The 16,855-nt window shown below is 42.3% G+C and overlaps 1 protein-coding gene and 1 long non-coding RNA gene across 6 annotated transcripts in view; one reads left to right on the plus strand and one right to left on the minus strand.

Annotated features, from left to right (window-relative positions):
* LOC140627877 (uncharacterized) overlaps positions 1–12,417 on the minus strand; it is a 108,338-nt gene extending 95,921 nt beyond the window's left edge. Inside the window, exon 1 of the long non-coding RNA XR_012026398.1 lies at positions 11,723–12,417. This is a non-coding gene — a long non-coding RNA (uncharacterized lncRNA). The remainder of the gene's footprint in view (positions 1–11,722) is intronic.
* RAP2C (RAP2C, member of RAS oncogene family) lies at positions 10,769–16,325 on the plus strand. 5 transcript variants are annotated; one of them, XR_012026397.1, is made up of 5 exons: positions 10,776–11,201; positions 12,534–12,630; positions 12,770–13,262; positions 13,384–13,544; positions 16,006–16,325. XR_012026397.1 is itself a non-coding variant. In XM_072816441.1 (4 exons), the coding sequence occupies exons 3-4, from the start codon at positions 13,470–13,472 to the stop codon at positions 16,282–16,284; spliced, it is 354 nt and encodes a 117-aa protein (XP_072672542.1). In that variant the 5' UTR covers positions 11,049–11,201; positions 12,770–13,262; positions 13,384–13,469; the 3' UTR covers positions 16,285–16,325. The 5 variants fall into 5 exon arrangements, 4 of the variants coding, with proteins under 4 accessions (XP_072672540.1, XP_072672541.1, XP_072672542.1 ...); XM_072816441.1 differs by lacking the exon at positions 12,534–12,630 and having other exon boundaries at positions 11,049–11,201; XM_072816442.1 differs by lacking the exon at positions 12,534–12,630 and having other exon boundaries at positions 11,049–11,201; positions 13,399–13,544.
* Positions 16,326–16,855: the final 530 nt, after the last annotated feature.

The following is a 16,855-nucleotide window of genomic DNA, read 5'->3' on the forward strand; positions in this document are numbered from 1 at the left end:
CACATGCAAAAGAATGAAATTGGACCCTTACCTCATACTATATCTACAAATTAACTCAAAATGGATCAAAGACCTCAATCTAAGACCTAAACATAAAGAAAAACTCTTAGGAGGAAATGTAGGGTAAATCTTCATGACAGTGGATTTGGCAAAGAACTCTAGATACAACACCAAAAGCACAAGCCACTAAAAAAGAAGTAGATAAATTGAACTTAGTCAAACTTAAAAACTTTTGTGCTTCAGAAGACACTATCAAGAAACTGAAAGACAACCCAGAGAATGAGAGATTGTATTTGCCAATCATATGTCTGTTAAGACACTTGTGTCTAGAATATATAAAGAACTCTTACAACTCAACAAGAAAAAGACCAATAACCCAATTTTGAAATGGGAAAAGGATCAAAATAGGCATTTCTCCAAAGAAGATATACAAATGGCCAATATGCACATACATGGAAACATGTTCAACATCATTAGTCATCAGGGAAATGCAACCATGGCAGGGACAAGATTATAGAAGACCTTATCTTCTCTGCATGTGAGTTTGTACTTTGTCTTGATAGGGAGTCACTGCAATCAGCAGAAAGATGTTGTCAGCATTGCTTCAAACAGACTTGCTTCGGGATGCCTGGGTGGCTCAGCGGTTAAGCGTCTGCCTTCGGCTCAGCACGTGATCCTGGAGTCCCTGGATGGAATCCCACATCGGGCTCCCTGCATGGAGACTGCTTCTCCCTCTGCCTGTGTCTCTGCCTCTCTCTGAGTCTCTTATGAATAAACAAATAAAATCTTTAATAAAAAACAAACAGACTTGCTTCATGACACTGGTAGAAGAGTGAATGAGGGATTACAAGCTTATAAATCATTTTGGAGGCTATTACAAAGTTTAGGAATGAGATGTCACACAAGTGTTTCTCCAACCTCTCCACACACTAAAGCAAACATAAAATGGGACAAACGTAAGAAATAATTAAGGAAGTAGAATTGGTAGGACGGTAATTGTTTGGTTAGGGGAAGCTAAGATAAAGAAAGAGTTGAGAATATCCAAAGTTCCATTTTTAATAACTGGTGGGTCGTGGTACCATTTACTGTGCTAGAAAACACAAGAAGGGGATTTCTGTGGAATCAGAAAAGACCCCAAATAGCCAAGGGAATATTAAAAAAGAAAACCATAGCTGGGGGCATCACAATGCCAGATTTCAGGTTGTACTACAAAGCTGTGGTCATCAAGACAGTGTGGTACTAGCACAAAAAACAGACACATAGATCAATGGAACAGAATAGAGAATCCAGAAGTGGACCCTCAACTTTATGGTCAACTAATATTCGACAAAGGAGGAAAGACTATCCACTGGAAGAAAGACAGTCTCTTCAATAAATGGTGCTGGGAAAAAAAAATAAATGGTGCTGGGAAAATTGGACAGCCACATGCAGAAGAATGAAACTAGACCACTCTCTTTCACCATACACAAAGATAAACTCAAAATGGATGAAAGATCTAAATGTGAGACAAGATTCCATCAAAATCCTAGAGGAGAACACAGGCAACACCCTTTTTGAACTCGGCCACAGTAACTTCTTGCAAGATACATCCATGAAGGCAAAAGAAACAAAAGCAAAAATGAACTATTGGGACTTCATCAAGATAAGAAGCTTTTGCACAGCAAAGGATACAGTCAACAAAACTAAAAGGCAACCTACAGAATGGGAGAAGATATTTGCAAATGACCTATCAGATAAAGGGCTAGTTTCCAAGATCTATAAAGAACTTCTTAAACTCAACACCAAAGAAACAAAGAATCCAATCATGAAATGGGCAAAAGACATGAACAGAAATCTCACAGAGGAAGACATAGACATGGCCAACAGCACATGAGAAAATGCTCTGCATCACTTGCCATCAGGGAAATACAAATCAAAACCACAATGAGATACCACCTCACACCAGTGAGAATGGGGAAAATTAACAAGGCAGGAAACTACAAATGTTGGAGAGGATGCGGAGAAAAGGGAACCCTCTTGTACTGTTGGTGGGAATGTGAAATGGTGCAGCCACTCTGGAAAACTGTGTGGAGGTTCCTCAAAGAATTAAAAATAGACCTGCCCTATGACCCAGCAATTGCACTGCTGGGGATTTACCCCAAAGATACAGATGCAATGAAACGCCGGGACACCTGCACCCTGATGTTTCTAGCAGCAATGTCCACAATAGCCAAACTGTGGAAGGAGCCTCGGTGTCCATCAAAAGATGAATGGATAAAGAAAATGTGGTCTATGTATACAATGGAATATTACTCAGCCATTAGAAATGACAAATACCCACCATTTGCTTCGACATGGCTGGAACTGGAGGGTATTATGCTGAGTGAAATAAGTCAATCAGAGAAGGACAAACATTATATGGTCTCATTCATTTGGGGAATATAAATAATAGTGAAAAGGAATAGAGGGGAAGGGAGAAGAAATGGGTAGGAAATATCAGTAAGGGAGACAGAACATGGAAGACTCCTAACTCTGGGAAAGGAACTAGGGGTGGTGGAAGGGGAGGAGGGCGGGGTGGGGGGGGTGACTGGTGGCGGGCACTGAGGGGAGCACTTGGCGGGATGAGCACTGGGTGTTATTCTATATGTTGGCAAATTGAACACCAATAAAAAATAAATTTATTATTACAAAAAAATTTTTTTTAAAGTAAAAAAAATAGAAAATACAAGAAGGGAAGTTCACTTTTTTTTAAGATTTTATTTACTTATTCATGAAAGACATAGAGAGATACAGAGACATAGGCAGAGGGAGAAGCAGCTCCTCACAGGGAGCCCAACGTGGGACTCAATCCCCAGACCCAGGATCTTGCCCTGAGCTGAAGGCAGATGCTCAACCCCTGAGCTACACGGGCGTCCCAAGAAGGGAAGTTCTAGAGATTAAAAGAAACAACAAGGATGGGTGCCTGGCTGGCTCATGAGTCAGAGCCCCACGTTGGGTATAGACATTGCACTAAAAAACACACAAGCATATGCTGAATATCAAACATGGTAATTTTGAGATGCCCTTATGATCAGCCAACTCCCTCGGCTCTCTAAGTGATCCTTTGAGTTAATTTTGTTTATCTTGTCCATGTGGGAAGAGCATTCACTGAGTTAATTAGCCCAAGTGCTGTCATCCACTTGAAAATTAGATTTCTCTCTGTAAAATGATTATTCAGACTTTCAGGAAATGGTTCACAGGAGGGGGTTCACCTCTCAAACCTCACCTTCAAACTTCTAATCCCTCAGCATTCCAGGTGACACATACCAGAATTCCAGACCATTCAAAGCTGGAGGTCAGTCTACCACTCAAAATTGAGCGTTGGTGATCTCCCTAAGGTGCCCATTTTGAGCAGCAGCAACCTGGCCTCTCACCCACTGGCACTGTCCCAGCAACAAGGAAGTGTGTTGTGTCTTCTTCGTTTTAGTCCAGGAAGCAGATTTTATTTTTATTATTATAAAAACTTTGAAAATAAAGAAAAAGAACAAAAAAGGGGATGTTTCTAGCTTAATCTCTTGCTGCCACCTAGTGTCAGTACTCAGCATATTCAGCTAGCTACTCCAGATAAGAAAATTAACAGGGTTTATGCATTGCCACAAATTCGAAGCAGACAATAACAATGATCTGTTTTAGAAAACAATATCTACATTTACATTAATTTTTCATATTATTTCTCACATTTTTTAAGATTTTATTCTTACATAATCTCTATACCGACCTGGGGCTTGAACTCAAAACCCTGAGATCAAGAGACATGCTCCACCAACTGAGCCAGCCAGGTGCCCTTGTACTTCTCATATTTATATATCAGCCTTTTCAAGGATTAAAACACCAGTCCTTTTAAATGACTGAGAATTCAATTTTAAGGCAATCTATTTCTAGCCTCAATTTTGGTTACCTGCTGGGGGAATTCCTGAGAACACATGGAAGCCCAAGTAGCTCAGAATATCACTTTCTTTAAGTTGTGAAGCACTTAGGATAAATTACCCTTGGAAGCTGAATCAGATGGGACTGGAGTCTATAATGTTCTCATAATCATACTTTACAACTTTGGAAGAATCTTCAATTTCACATTAAGCCTCTATATGAAATATCTAAAATTTAGCCTGGCTTATAATTATTTTATAATTATTTTAAATTATTTATAAAGAAGAACAAATTAGTAAATGGAGGAGAATGACTTTTTTCCTAGCTTTTTTGAGATGCAATTGACATATAACATTGTGTAAGTGTAAAGTGTACAATGTGACGATTTCATACATATGTCTTTTGTGAAATGATTACCATGATAAGGCAATGCATCCCTCACCTCATATATTTACCTTATTTGTGCATGTGTGTGCATGTGCATGTGTATGTGTGTGGTGAGAACTTTTAAGACCTACTCTCTTAGCAACTTCCGTGGATACAATACAGTATTGTTAACTATAGTCATTATGTTGTACATCACATCCCCAGAATTTATTCATCTTCTACCTGGAAGTTTGTACTCTCTGACCACCTCTGCCCATTTTCCCCTACCCCCTGCCCCTGCCAACTACCAATCTATTCTCTATAATCTATTTCTATCGGTTTGGGTTCTTGTTTCTTCAGGTTCCACATCGAAGTGAGACCATACCATATTGGTCTTTCTCTGATTTATTTCACTTAGCATAACGTCCTCTAGTTTCAGCCATGTTGTCATAAATGGCAGGATTAGGGGCACCTGGGTGGCTCAGCAGTTGAGCATTTGTCTTTGGCTCAGGGCATGTTCCCGGAGTCCCGGGATCGAGTTCTGCATCTGGCTCCCCACAGGAAGCCTGCTTCTCCCTCTGCCTATGTCTCTGCCTCTCTCTGTGTCTCTCATGAATAAATAAATAAAACCTTTAAAAATGGCAGGATTTCCTTTTTTTAACGGCTGAATGATATTTTATTTCTGTGTCTTGGCTATTGTAAATAATGTTGCAGTGACCATGGGGGTGCAGATATGTCTTCAGTACAGTGACTTAATTTCCTTTGGATATAAATCCAGAAGTGGGATTGCTGAATCAATTGGTACTTCTATTTTAAATTTTTTGAGGTACCTCCATACTATGTTCCACAGTGGCTGCACCAGTTTGCATTCCCACCAGCAGTGCACTAGGGTTCCCTTTTCTCCACATCCATGGCAACACGTGTCACTTTTTATCTTTTTGATAATGGCCAAAGAATGATCTCCAATGGCCTGCAATAATTTTGAGAAAGCAGGAATATTTGCATACACATCATTAAAAATAGAGTTTGAAGTATTGTGTGGTAATAAATCATGTAGGCAGTGGAAGCATTCAAGAGGATTACATTTGTATGTGGAAGTACTAGAGCTACAGAGGCCAAGTAAGAAATTAAAAATGTAATGTTTGTTAAGATGAACATACCAGTTCTCTGCTTGAATCTGCATCTGCTAGCCTTAGGTAAGTTACTTACCTTTCTGAGCCTAGTTTCCTCACCCTTCACTAGAGATGATGATAACAATACTTGCTGTGGGTTGCTGTGAGGATTGAAGTATTCCACTAACTTCCTGACATATAACAAGCACTCAATAAGTAATAACTGCTATTTGTAATAACAGTATTAAAAAATAATTCAGCTTACCCCTTACTTCCTCCCATGGAGTTAAATATGGTCCCAGTTGCAAGAGAAGGAGGTTCCCTGTTGTAAATGCTCCAAGGCATTTTGGAAAGTGATTGTGACCACCTCAGTTTCAACAGCAAGTACCACAGACCCAAGGTCAAACGATCCCTGGTGGGTCACGGAGGCATGTTCTCAGAGAGGATATGAAATAGGTAGGAACAACCAGACTTGCTCAAGATTAGAGAATGTGAGAATAAAGCCCAAAATCTTTGACATTGTCTTACAGCCCATCACTGCTTTACACTCCAGAAAAACAGAACTGCTTGCTGTGAAAAAATTTGGTGAATATACCGCAGGTTCTGGGGTCAGACTGACCTGCGTCTGACTTCAAACTCTGCCCCTGATAAGCTGTGCGACTTTGTATAAGTTACCTAACTGCTCTGAGCCTTACTCCCTTCACTGTAAAATTGGGGATGATAACAGTACTTAACTCTTATGGTTATTGCAAGAATTAAAATGATGTGTGTAAATCACGATGCCTCTCAAACAGTCTGTCATCCATAAATCATTATCAGTACACCATGAAATCATCCCACTTGCCACTACATCAAATATGGCCTTGATATTTGAACTAGCCTGGTAGTTTCAAACGAACAGTAATAATCTGAGAAGCAGGTCTTTCATGTCTTTAGCTTTCTAAAGTTCAATTCTGACCATAATCACCCATTATTAAATACTTACCATATGCCAGGAATTAAGATACTTTTTCTTGATCTTTGCAACACCTAAATAAGACAGATGCTATTTCCCCCTTTACATGTGACCAAAAGGAGGCTGAGAGAAGACTGAGTAACTTTTCCCAGGTCATACAGGAGGTGCGGCCAATATTCGAACCTGGGCCTGGGTGCCAAATCCCCTACTTCTGCCCATTGTAGTATTGCCTGACCTCTGTGAAATCACCCTCCATGACTTCCCACAGCCTTCAGGGGAAAGGTCAAGCCCCTCAGCTTACTGCATAAGGCTTTTCTTCATCTGGCTCTGGCCCCTACTGACCCCTCTGACGTCTTCACCTACAGCCCAACCACCTCCTCAAAAAGACATTTCCTGACACCCTTTCTGGGTCTCCCAGAGCACTATGGCCATATCTCTATCATGACACTTGTCACATTGTAGTGTAAATATTGAATTAATTGTATGTGTTCTTCAAAAGGTCATGAACTCCTATGGGCACTGTGTCTTATCCATCTTTCTATTCCCACTATCTGGCAAAGTGTTTGGCACAGAGTAGGAATTTAATCAATGTGCATTGACTGAATGAATACTTGAATGAGTGGATTAATATTGAGCATGGAAGGCCCAAATATAACATCCTACCACTTTTTAGAACAGTGGTGCTTAAGGTAGGGTTCTTGGAGCAGCAGCAGCAGCATCTGGGAACTTAGAAATGCAAATTATGGGCCCTGCTCCAGAAACAGAAACTCTGGGGGCGGGGAGCTGGTTAGGGCCCCAGCCACCTGCACGGTACCAACACTTCCAGGTTACCTTCAAATGCATATAAATTAAGAATAGGTTTATACAATGGATTTAAATTGCCCATAAACATGCACATATAAACAAGAAAAATATTATGGTTATTATTTATACTAATTCCTTAAATTTATTTGGTTCTTAATAGATTACAAAATGCTTTCCTAATGACTATATTTGAAAGGAAAGATGAAATAGGGAGAATGATAAAGGGGTTCAGATTGGTATGTTACACTCTTACTTAATAGGCCCCTGAGCTCCTAGAGAGAGAACTTTCTCAGCTGCCACATCAGGAAAATAAGAATTTTGTGCCCCTAAAAGAGCATTTGCCAGGTCAGGCTGGGGAAGTGGGTTCTGTGGTAAGCAGCCCTTCCCACAAAATCCCATTGGTTGGATGAAGGATTCCAGGTGGACAAGGTTGAATGTGATTAAATCTTAGTTGGGGTTGTAGGAAAGCTAGAGCTATGGGGAAGAAGGTCTACTGAAGCTGAGAGGTACCTGAGTATTTTTAATACTTTATGCAGGCATGAAGTTTCATTACACAAAATTATATCACCACGTTCTCAGTTAAAAAAAATTTTTCAGGGATCCCTGGGTGGCGCAGCGGTTTGGCGCCTGCCTTTGGCCCAGGGCGTGATCCTGGAGACCCGGGATCGAATCCCACATCGGGCTCCGGGTGCATGGAGCCTGCTTCTCCCTCTGCCTCTCTCTCTCTCTATCATAAATAAATAAAAATTAAAAAAAAAAAAAATTTTTCACTCTCAGAGAAAAACACAGTGAAAGGAACTAAAATTTTATGGCAATTTCCTTTGGGTAGTAGTATTTCACCTTTTTTTTAAAGAGTTTTTTTGCGAAAAACTTTTTTTATAATGAGAAAAGGATAATAAAGTCATAAAATTTGTTCTGTGTACCTGGGGAGACTGATTTGCAGAACCAGCAGCTGGTGCAGCTGGAGGCAGAATCTGACAAGGGAAATTGGGATCTCAGAGGTTAGAAGGAGCTGGGAAGGACCCAGAGCAGTGTTTATTGAGAGGCCCATCTAAAGCAATGAAGTAAGAGGAAATGCCCTGACGAAGACTTTTGTAGGCAAAGACCTAGGACACTACTAACTCAGGCTCTGTTAATCCAAAGGCAAGTTCAAGCCAAGGAGTGGGAAGCGCCTGGGACACCAATATCATGGGGCTTGGGTTTCTTCCCAGGACCTGGAAGGTGAGAGGGCTCCCTTGGGAGGGTGGAAGTGAGGGAAAATGATCCAGAACAGTTTATGGCTCCAGGGCTTGCAACTGAAGGAGGTAGCAACTGGAAAGGGACAACTAGTGCCTTAAGCAAACTTTCACACTTACCACTTGTGCTGAGCCATTTGCACAAAACAGGATTAGGTACCTGTAACTTACATATTCTGCGTATAGTTTATACCCTAAGATTTCTTCACTATGGTAGAAAGTCAGCTGTGTTCTTAAAACTGATTGCCTGAGCTGCAGTTATTTTCTAGTGGAGGCTGATACAGAATTACAACAGAAGTTCTGAATCTCAAGGGCATACTATCTGGAGAAGTGACCCTCCCCCATCCTTGAGCCTTGGGAGTGGAAAGTTGTTATGTGAGCATTTTACATTTATGAAGCAGTTAGTGTTTGGAAGGCTAAGTGCTTTGAATGGGCTGTCTCATTTATTCTTCCAAGGAGCCTTATGAGCTAGTTACCGCCATCGTGTCCAACTTTACTAAACGAGGGAATGAAGATCTAGCTTGCAAAGGAGAATGTTAAGACTGATTCTGAAGCCCAAATTCCTTCTATCATACTACCCTGCATTTGTTAGTCCTGAAAATACCCTAAAGTGAGTAACAGTATCTCTAAAAGACTAAAACTAGTAATACCTAGGGTGAGGTTACAAAAAAACCACATGCAGTGTTGGTAGGAATGTGAATTGGTATGATGTTTCTGAAGGACAATTTCACAATATTGACCAGAGAATTTTAAATGCAAGTACCCTTTTGTTTCAATGATTTCCATCACCAAGATATAGTAAGTGAAAAAAAAAAAAGCAAGGTGCAGAATGATGTGTATAGTAAGATGTCTTTTAAAATAACTTTTAGGGAAAAAAAAATAAAAAATAAAAAAAAATAAAAAAAATAAAAAAATAAAATAAAATAAAATAACTTTTAGGGGATCCCTGGGTGGCTCAGTGGTCTAGTGCCTGCCTTTGCCCCAGGGCATGATCCTGAAGTCCCGGGATCCAGTCCCACATCGAGTCCCACATCCGGTTCCCTGCATATAGCCTGCTTCTCCCTCTGTCTGTGTCTCTGCCTCTCTCTCTCTCTGTCTTTTATGAATAAATAAAATCTTTTAAAAAACAAAAAATAAAATAATTTTTAAAAATACATATAGAAGATGGGTTGATAAAAATGCTAGCACATGAATACTGTTTTCCCCCTGAAATACAAGAAGGTTTTAACAATAAATATCTTTGGAAAGAGTAACTCGGTTATTATTTTTGTGCCATTGGGAGATATTTGGGCTTTTAAAGTTTTGTTTTCCTCTCTATGTCCACTGATATTTTTTAAGTAACACTTTACCAAGTCTTTTAAATAAAAACCAAAGAGACAGCATTTATTGAGGATTGGTCATGACCAAGGAACTGAACTAAGCATCTTACATATACTACTTCATTGTATTTTCACATGAAATGGTTAGCTTCATTTTACAGATGAGAAGCTAGAGCCTTGGACTGGTGAAATCACTTGCTCATGGTGCCACAGCTGAGGAGGTAGGCAAGTGGCCGCATAAATGCCTGCCTTGGTTCAGAGACCTTGGCACTCAACTGCCTGGCTGTGCTCTTCTAATTGGGTTTTTAACTCTCATTGGCTAATAAAAGTAAACTGGTGAACAACTGGAGTCTAATGAGATAATGTATGTGAAAATACTTTTCTAAGTATAGAGATGTTTGGGGAGGATAGAACAGGCAGCAGGAGGGAGTTTAAATTGGGCAGACTTGTCCACTGATCCCCAGACAGTCAGGACATTGTTTTTTGAGGAAGTGGTGATTAACAAATTTCTTCTTTTTCCTTTAAAAATATCATGAAATGGTATTTATTCCCTCTTCCCCCCAATAACACCTGATCATTGTTGAAAAATGAAAAAGTTGTGGAGAAATGAAAATCCTTTCATAATACCTCTCATGGATACTTCATGACTTGTTTCAGGTGTTAATGGACACGCAACTATATATTGCACTTTCCCACATATTTTACCTTGATGGAAGCAACTATGTATTTGTTCAGTATCTTGCTCTCTTTCAGCCTTATCACATGTCCTGACCATCTTTTCATATCAGCACTTACAGATCTTTCTTCTTTTAAATAAATAGCTGCATTGTATCCATTTTGCAAATGTACACACACACACAATTATTTTAGAATTGTCTACTGAAGGGCATTTTAAGCTACTTCCAATTGTTTGCTTTCCTAACTGCTGCTGGAATGAAGCTCGTTCCCAAGAAAGTTTAGAGGGAGCTTCAGATTGAGTGTGACACATGTCAACTCTGTAGCTGATGAGTGACCCTGTAGGACTCTGTACTGAGGGGAGGAGCACGTTTCACTGTGTGGAGAAACAAAGAACTGTGTCCAAAACAGTTTGGCCAACACAATCAGAGATATGAGACTTGCCAACAGTTGGGACAACCTCAAAAAGAGGAGCTCCCTGTTGTGACAGTTTAGTAATAAGGCAGAGGTTGGGTACTATTTCTCAACAGTGATTGCTGGATCAGAAGAGGATTTCCAGACTCAGGTTCAAGCAGAGTTGGTGCAGGGTATAGATCCCACCAGACAGTCTGGAGACAGCTAGACAGGGAGATGGGCAGCAGAGCTCCAAATCAGGCAAAAGCACGTGTGGAAGGAGCAGTGACCTATGGGGAGACTCAAAACTCATAGACCAACCTCTTCCAGCAGAGGGCAGTGCCTCAGATATCAGGCGGGACTCAGGCCAGCTGGAGCCAGAGCTGGGGACTCCGCTGGACAGATTGCAGCAGCCCGGAGCCGAGGAGAAATTGAAGTAAACTGTCCTCTGGACACTGTAAGTGACATTGGGGAGTGCTCAGGGAAAGACACAGTGGGACTTCAAACTACCGGGATTTGCCTGTTTTCTAATGTCTACCAGTTTGGGTTTGGTAATAAATCTCTTTTCATCCAGCCTGGCTGTGAGGGCTTGCAAGTAAGAGAATTTGGAATCAATTTAAGGCGACCGGTCTCTCAGGTTCCTGGGTACATGCTTGAATCAAAAAGGGGGTGACATGCCTAAAATATAATCGAGCATTGGGGCTCTGTGGATCTGACACAAAGTTTACAAATAGAAAGTTAGCAGAGGGAAAGATATTTAAGAAGTAATAAATTTATCTAAAAATAGAAACTTAGTGTTTAACAGCAGTCCTTTCCTCTTGCATTTCAAGGACTATGAAGGATGACCATTGAAACAGACTTTATCGGGGAAGAGCCAGCTGCGGGAACTGCTCTGCGGGCAGATAATGAAAGATTAAAAGCAATTAGTCTCGTAGGCCTAAACAATTTCCAATCAACTCTCCCCTGAGTATTGCTTACCTTTCCCGCCGTGTAGTGGTTACAATCAAAAATGGCAAAGCTGAGTTATTGTCAGATAAAGTGTTTCTATTCCTGTTGTTTTTGAGTCTTGTGATAAGAAGGGAAGGAGTGACTTTGTCATTTGCTGGTGGAGTCGAGCCAATTTGCTAGATGATAAAAGTACTGTATTTAATTATTTGTCAGGCATGGCCAAGTAAGACACATCACAAATGGATTAAGAGCGGTAGTGCAGTCGAAGGGTAGTTTGCACGCGTTTCTAGAGAAACATCAAGTGTTCGAAACACGAGCTATGAGAATGAACTTTCTTGGCTGCTTTATTTTCCTTGCGCCTTCTCGAGCCGGGATGTTGGGCGCTCTCCCGGGGGCCGGATGGTAACCCGCCGTCCAAGCACTCGCCAGCCGGCGGTGCAAGTCCTCTGGCTGCGAGCCGCGGAGACGCCAAGGGGTTTGGCGCCTTTGGGATGCGACTGTCAGCAGCTGGGGTTGCGGGCAGGAAAGGGAAGGCCGCCGGAGGTTCTCTGAGAGGCCCTTTGCCAAGGCCGCGGCCGCGAACCGAGACCGTCCCCTGCCGCCTCACTCGGCAGGGCGCGGCCCCAGAGCCACCCGGCTCGCCCCGGAGAGGTGGGACTTTCCCCACCGGAAGTGATCCCGGCCAGTCTCGGGGAACTGGGGCACCTCAGCCAGTGTGTCAGGGAAACCCTTCCGGGTGTGTGCTGGGGGGGGGGGGTGAGGAAAAAAAAAGAGGTGGCTTCGCCCAGAGTGGCCGCCGCCGCCACCGGACAGCCCCCGCCCCTTTCCCCTCCGCGAGCAGCGGCGCTGGGGCGGCGGTGAGACCGAGGAGCCGGCCGCTGGCCATGGCCTTGGCGTGACGGAGCCTCCCGGGCGGCCGGGCGGGTGCGGACGGCGGGGTAAGTGGCGGCGCTGGCGGAGGCAGCCGGGTCCGGGTCCGGGCAGGAGCTGGCGGGGAGGAGGGGGGTGCGGAGCGAGGAAGGCGGGCGGCGGTCGGGGGCCCGGCGGTAACGCGCCCCCTCACCCCCTTCCCCACAGGCCGGACGACGCCCGCGGGAGCCGCGGCCCAGAGACCCGCCCGGGCGGCAGTGACTGGAGCCGAGCCCACAGGCCTGGGCTGGCTCGGCGGCGCGAGCAGGAAGCGGGGTCCCTGGGCCCCTTTGTGTGAAGGGCGGGGGGAGGGGTGCCGGGCCAACCCTGGCCGCGGGGGCCCCCGTTGCGCGGCCCCCACCGCTTCCCTCAGGGGCGCGGCGCGTCTCCCCACCCCGCCTCTCGGTGCTTGCCCTCCTCCCCACGCCCCCTGCCTGGGCTTCAGTTCCTATAGGAAGGGCATCACCATCCCATCCCCACCCACCCGACACTTGGCTCTTTCCCCTCCCCCTCCTTTAACTTCCTCTTCTTCCCCCGTTGGGCCCTCGGCCGCTCCGCACTCTCCTCCCCAGTTCGCAGATTTCCGCCCACCTTCCGCCTCCCCGAGCCGCCGTGGCTAGCGGGGTGTTCTTTTCCCTCCCTGTGGTAGAAGTTGCTGAAGGTGAGACTCATGAGGGAATACAAGGTAGTGGTGTTAGGGAGCGGAGGGGTTGGCAAATCTGCCCTTACTGTGCAGTTTGTCACCGGGACTTTCATTGAGAAATATGACCCCACCATTGAAGATTTCTACCGCAAAGAGATCGAAGTGGACTCTTCCCCCTCCGTGCTGGAAATTCTGGACACCGCAGGAACTGAGCAGTTTGCCTCCATGAGAGATCTCTACATCAAAAACGGCCAAGGTTTCATCCTGGTTTATAGCCTGGTTAATCAACAGTCCTTCCAGGTAACCAAACCGAGTCTTGTAATTTGTTAGAAGGGGGTGTGGTGATCCCACATTTACTTCTGGTGAGCTTGAACTGTGTGTTAATCACTATGTTTTGCTTCAGAAAGTTAGACATGGCGCATTTTTGAGGTTACTTCTGGCAGGGAAAAGTATCGGGTTTTTTCTATAGAGAGTCTGCAGTAACAACCGTCAACAAATATTTCAAAGTTATTTTTGCGTCAAATTGAGAAAGAAATAGGGCAGCCTGTGTATGTTTAGCCTGGAATAGAACCTTCTGAAATTGCTTGTTCGATTCAACAAGTATTGATCAAGGTACTTAACCAGACAACATTTAACAGATAACCTCAGGTAAATAGAAAACTTTGGAGAGAAAATTATTTGGAGCCCGGTATCTGTAACTCCTCTGGGTCTGCTTTCCCCACCTCTTCCTCTGTTCTCTCATCCAGATTCATAAATCTTAGCGTTACAAGATGAAGAACTCAACACCTGCCTTCTAGGCATTTTACTCACCTTGGGGTGTGTGAAGGAAAGTTACTAACTGAAAAGATTATTACCTAGAATTAATAGCCTATAGAAAGCTACCGTGACTCTCCTCTTCTGCAGTTGATCCAAGTTGTTTCTGATAACACTGACTATATTTAAACAAAATATGTGGATCAGAGAACACCGGACAAGTGCAAATTTCTAACCCTGGCTGGGTGGCCAAGCTGGAGGTGGTCCAATTTCTTCTGAAAAATCTGTCCTGTCCTTCACTGGGAGGCAGACCGAAGGTTTAACATTATTTTAAGAGATGCAGTAAATGTTGCTATTTATTCCTTGAAAATAAATAACCTCATATTGACCCATTGTATTGACCTCCATTGATTTAGGAAATGGATAGTTTTTCTGCATTTAAAGGTATGAGCTTAATGTTGCTTAAGAGACATTAAGTGCTTTACCAAATACAATGTGCCAATTCCACTTCGTATTCAAATTACAGTACTCTAGTGAAGTTTTCCAGTAACCACATATAGCTACTTCACGATTTTTTTTTCCTTTAAAGAAATGAGTATAGTGACCAAACCAAAGTACAGTTTGTGTGGGTTTGAATTCCAAAGCAATAGTAGTATCATAACAGCATTTCCCCCCCAGAAAGTACCAAAGTATCAAAGGTGCTATTTGACAGGCATTTTCTTTCTAAAGGATCCTCAAGAGATTTGTTATTCTATTAGCTGACTCTCTTGAGGCTAGAAGTCTTTTGAAGGATTTTTTATATGATTTCCATTATATATGCTGCTGTTTTAGGCATAAATACGAAGTGAAAAACTGACATTATTTCAACAGAGACAAACTCTTTCAAGCCCGACTATCATAAATTTGGTTTCTCATTTGAACTTGTGTTTCAGTAAGGACACGGGGAAAAAAGCTTAACCTAGAAGATCAAATTGATAACATGAGCAGACAAAATCGTTGCGAACATCAAATGGTGTTTTCATACATATTCACAGTCCTCTGCTTTTCCTCCTTCCCACAAGTGAATATTCCATTTACTGTTAACTATTCAAATTAAACACGTTTGATATTTAAGTCAAACCTTTTAAGTCATAGAAAATTAAAAATATTGTGAAGTTAGTATTAAATCTATAAAACTGCCTTAAATCAATACTCCCCACCCCACCCCACCCCCCGCCACTAAAGTTGATGCTACCTGAGAATCAGCAAGGCTCTTTTTATCAGTTGTAATTAGAAAAAATAATACACTTGGGGAGAAAATTCAAGTTGTAAAACCTAACTAGGCAAAAAGAAGTATGACTTTCTCCCTGCCCAGACTCCTCCTAGGTGTATTTGTCCCTCCCAGGAGCTGCTCACCGTTAATTTGGTTTCTAGTGTATTAAAATACACTAAAATACCTTAAAAGGTGTTTGATTTTACTGGGATGAAGGCCTACCATTATATTTAAAATGAAATGTTTAAGTGTATAAATCTGTTTTGAATTGGCCTTCTAGGCATGACCCGGTGTTTTTGTTGCCACCTGAAACACTTTCTCTCAGGCACTCTTGCTAAATGGCTAGGAATGCCTAGATGCCACAAGCCTGTGGCAGGATAACAGGTGTTTTCAGGAGTGCTGACAAGCTGGCAGGTTTAAGGCAATACCTAAACATCCTTATGTACAAATGAATTCATATTTGGGAACTTTTAAAATCAGGACAGACTAGGGGAAAGAAGTATGAGTCCTAAGGTTGGTGTGTGCAGCCTACATTTTATATTCTTGACAGAAACCCAGCAGGTGGGATCTGTGGAAATTCTCAAGCTCCTACTTCAGTGGAGAAAAATGTTTATTTTCTCCATTTAGGTATATGGTTTTATTTTGGAGTCAGCTTTCTGTAATCCCTGAGGGATGACTTTTTGTGATATTATAATACTTCTGTTATGGTCATACAGACAGCATAATTTTATTTTCTCTTTGTGATTGTTTGAATAGGATATCAAGCCCATGAGAGATCAGATTGTCAGAGTGAAGAGATATGAAAAAGTCCCACTGATCCTAGTGGGAAATAAAGTGGATCTGGAACCAGAAAGAGAGGTTATGTCTTCAGAAGGCAGAGCTCTGGCTCAAGAATGGGGCTGCCCTTTCATGGAAACATCGGCAAAAAGTAAATCAATGGTGGATGAACTTTTTGCTGAGATCGTCAGGCAAATGAACTATTCATCCCTACCCGAGAAGCAAGATCAGTGTTGTACAACTTGCGTTGTCCAGTAAAAAAAAAAAAAAGAAACCTCAATCATGGCCATACCGAGCAGGTTAGTTGTCAGTGGAAACTTATGAGTCCAAGAGTGTTTTGATTTTGATCGAATATGACAAAAAGCTGGTTAATATTAATACACATTGTGCTACCTTCAATTTCCTTATTTGTTTTTAAAATAACATTTCCCTTAGCACAAAATAGTCACCATGCAATGAAGAAAATAGAGATAAGCAAAATGAAGGTAAGAGATTTCCTGTATTCCTATCACTAAGATATATTTTTAAAAGTGAATTAACTGTTCTCTTTCTGCTTCATTGGTAACATTCCTTTGGGTGGGGTGAGTTAAAGGATAATACACCTTTTCCCTGTTCTAGTGATTTCACACATCCAATAATAATTTCAGAAGATGATTGGTTTTATGTTTTCGGCACTTTTCTGTCCCAGGCTAGAGAGCTGCTATAATTGAAATCATCAATTTACTAATCACCCAAGTGCTTGATTTAATAGGATGATTATTTAATCAAGTTCATCTGTACCTTGCACTTAAGAGATTTAAGTGACCTCTGATAATAACAAATTGTAGTG

The sequence above is a fragment of the Canis lupus genome, chromosome X (assembly GCF_048164855.1).
Source record: "Canis lupus baileyi chromosome X, mCanLup2.hap1, whole genome shotgun sequence".
NCBI lineage: Eukaryota > Metazoa > Chordata > Mammalia > Carnivora > Canidae > Canis > Canis lupus.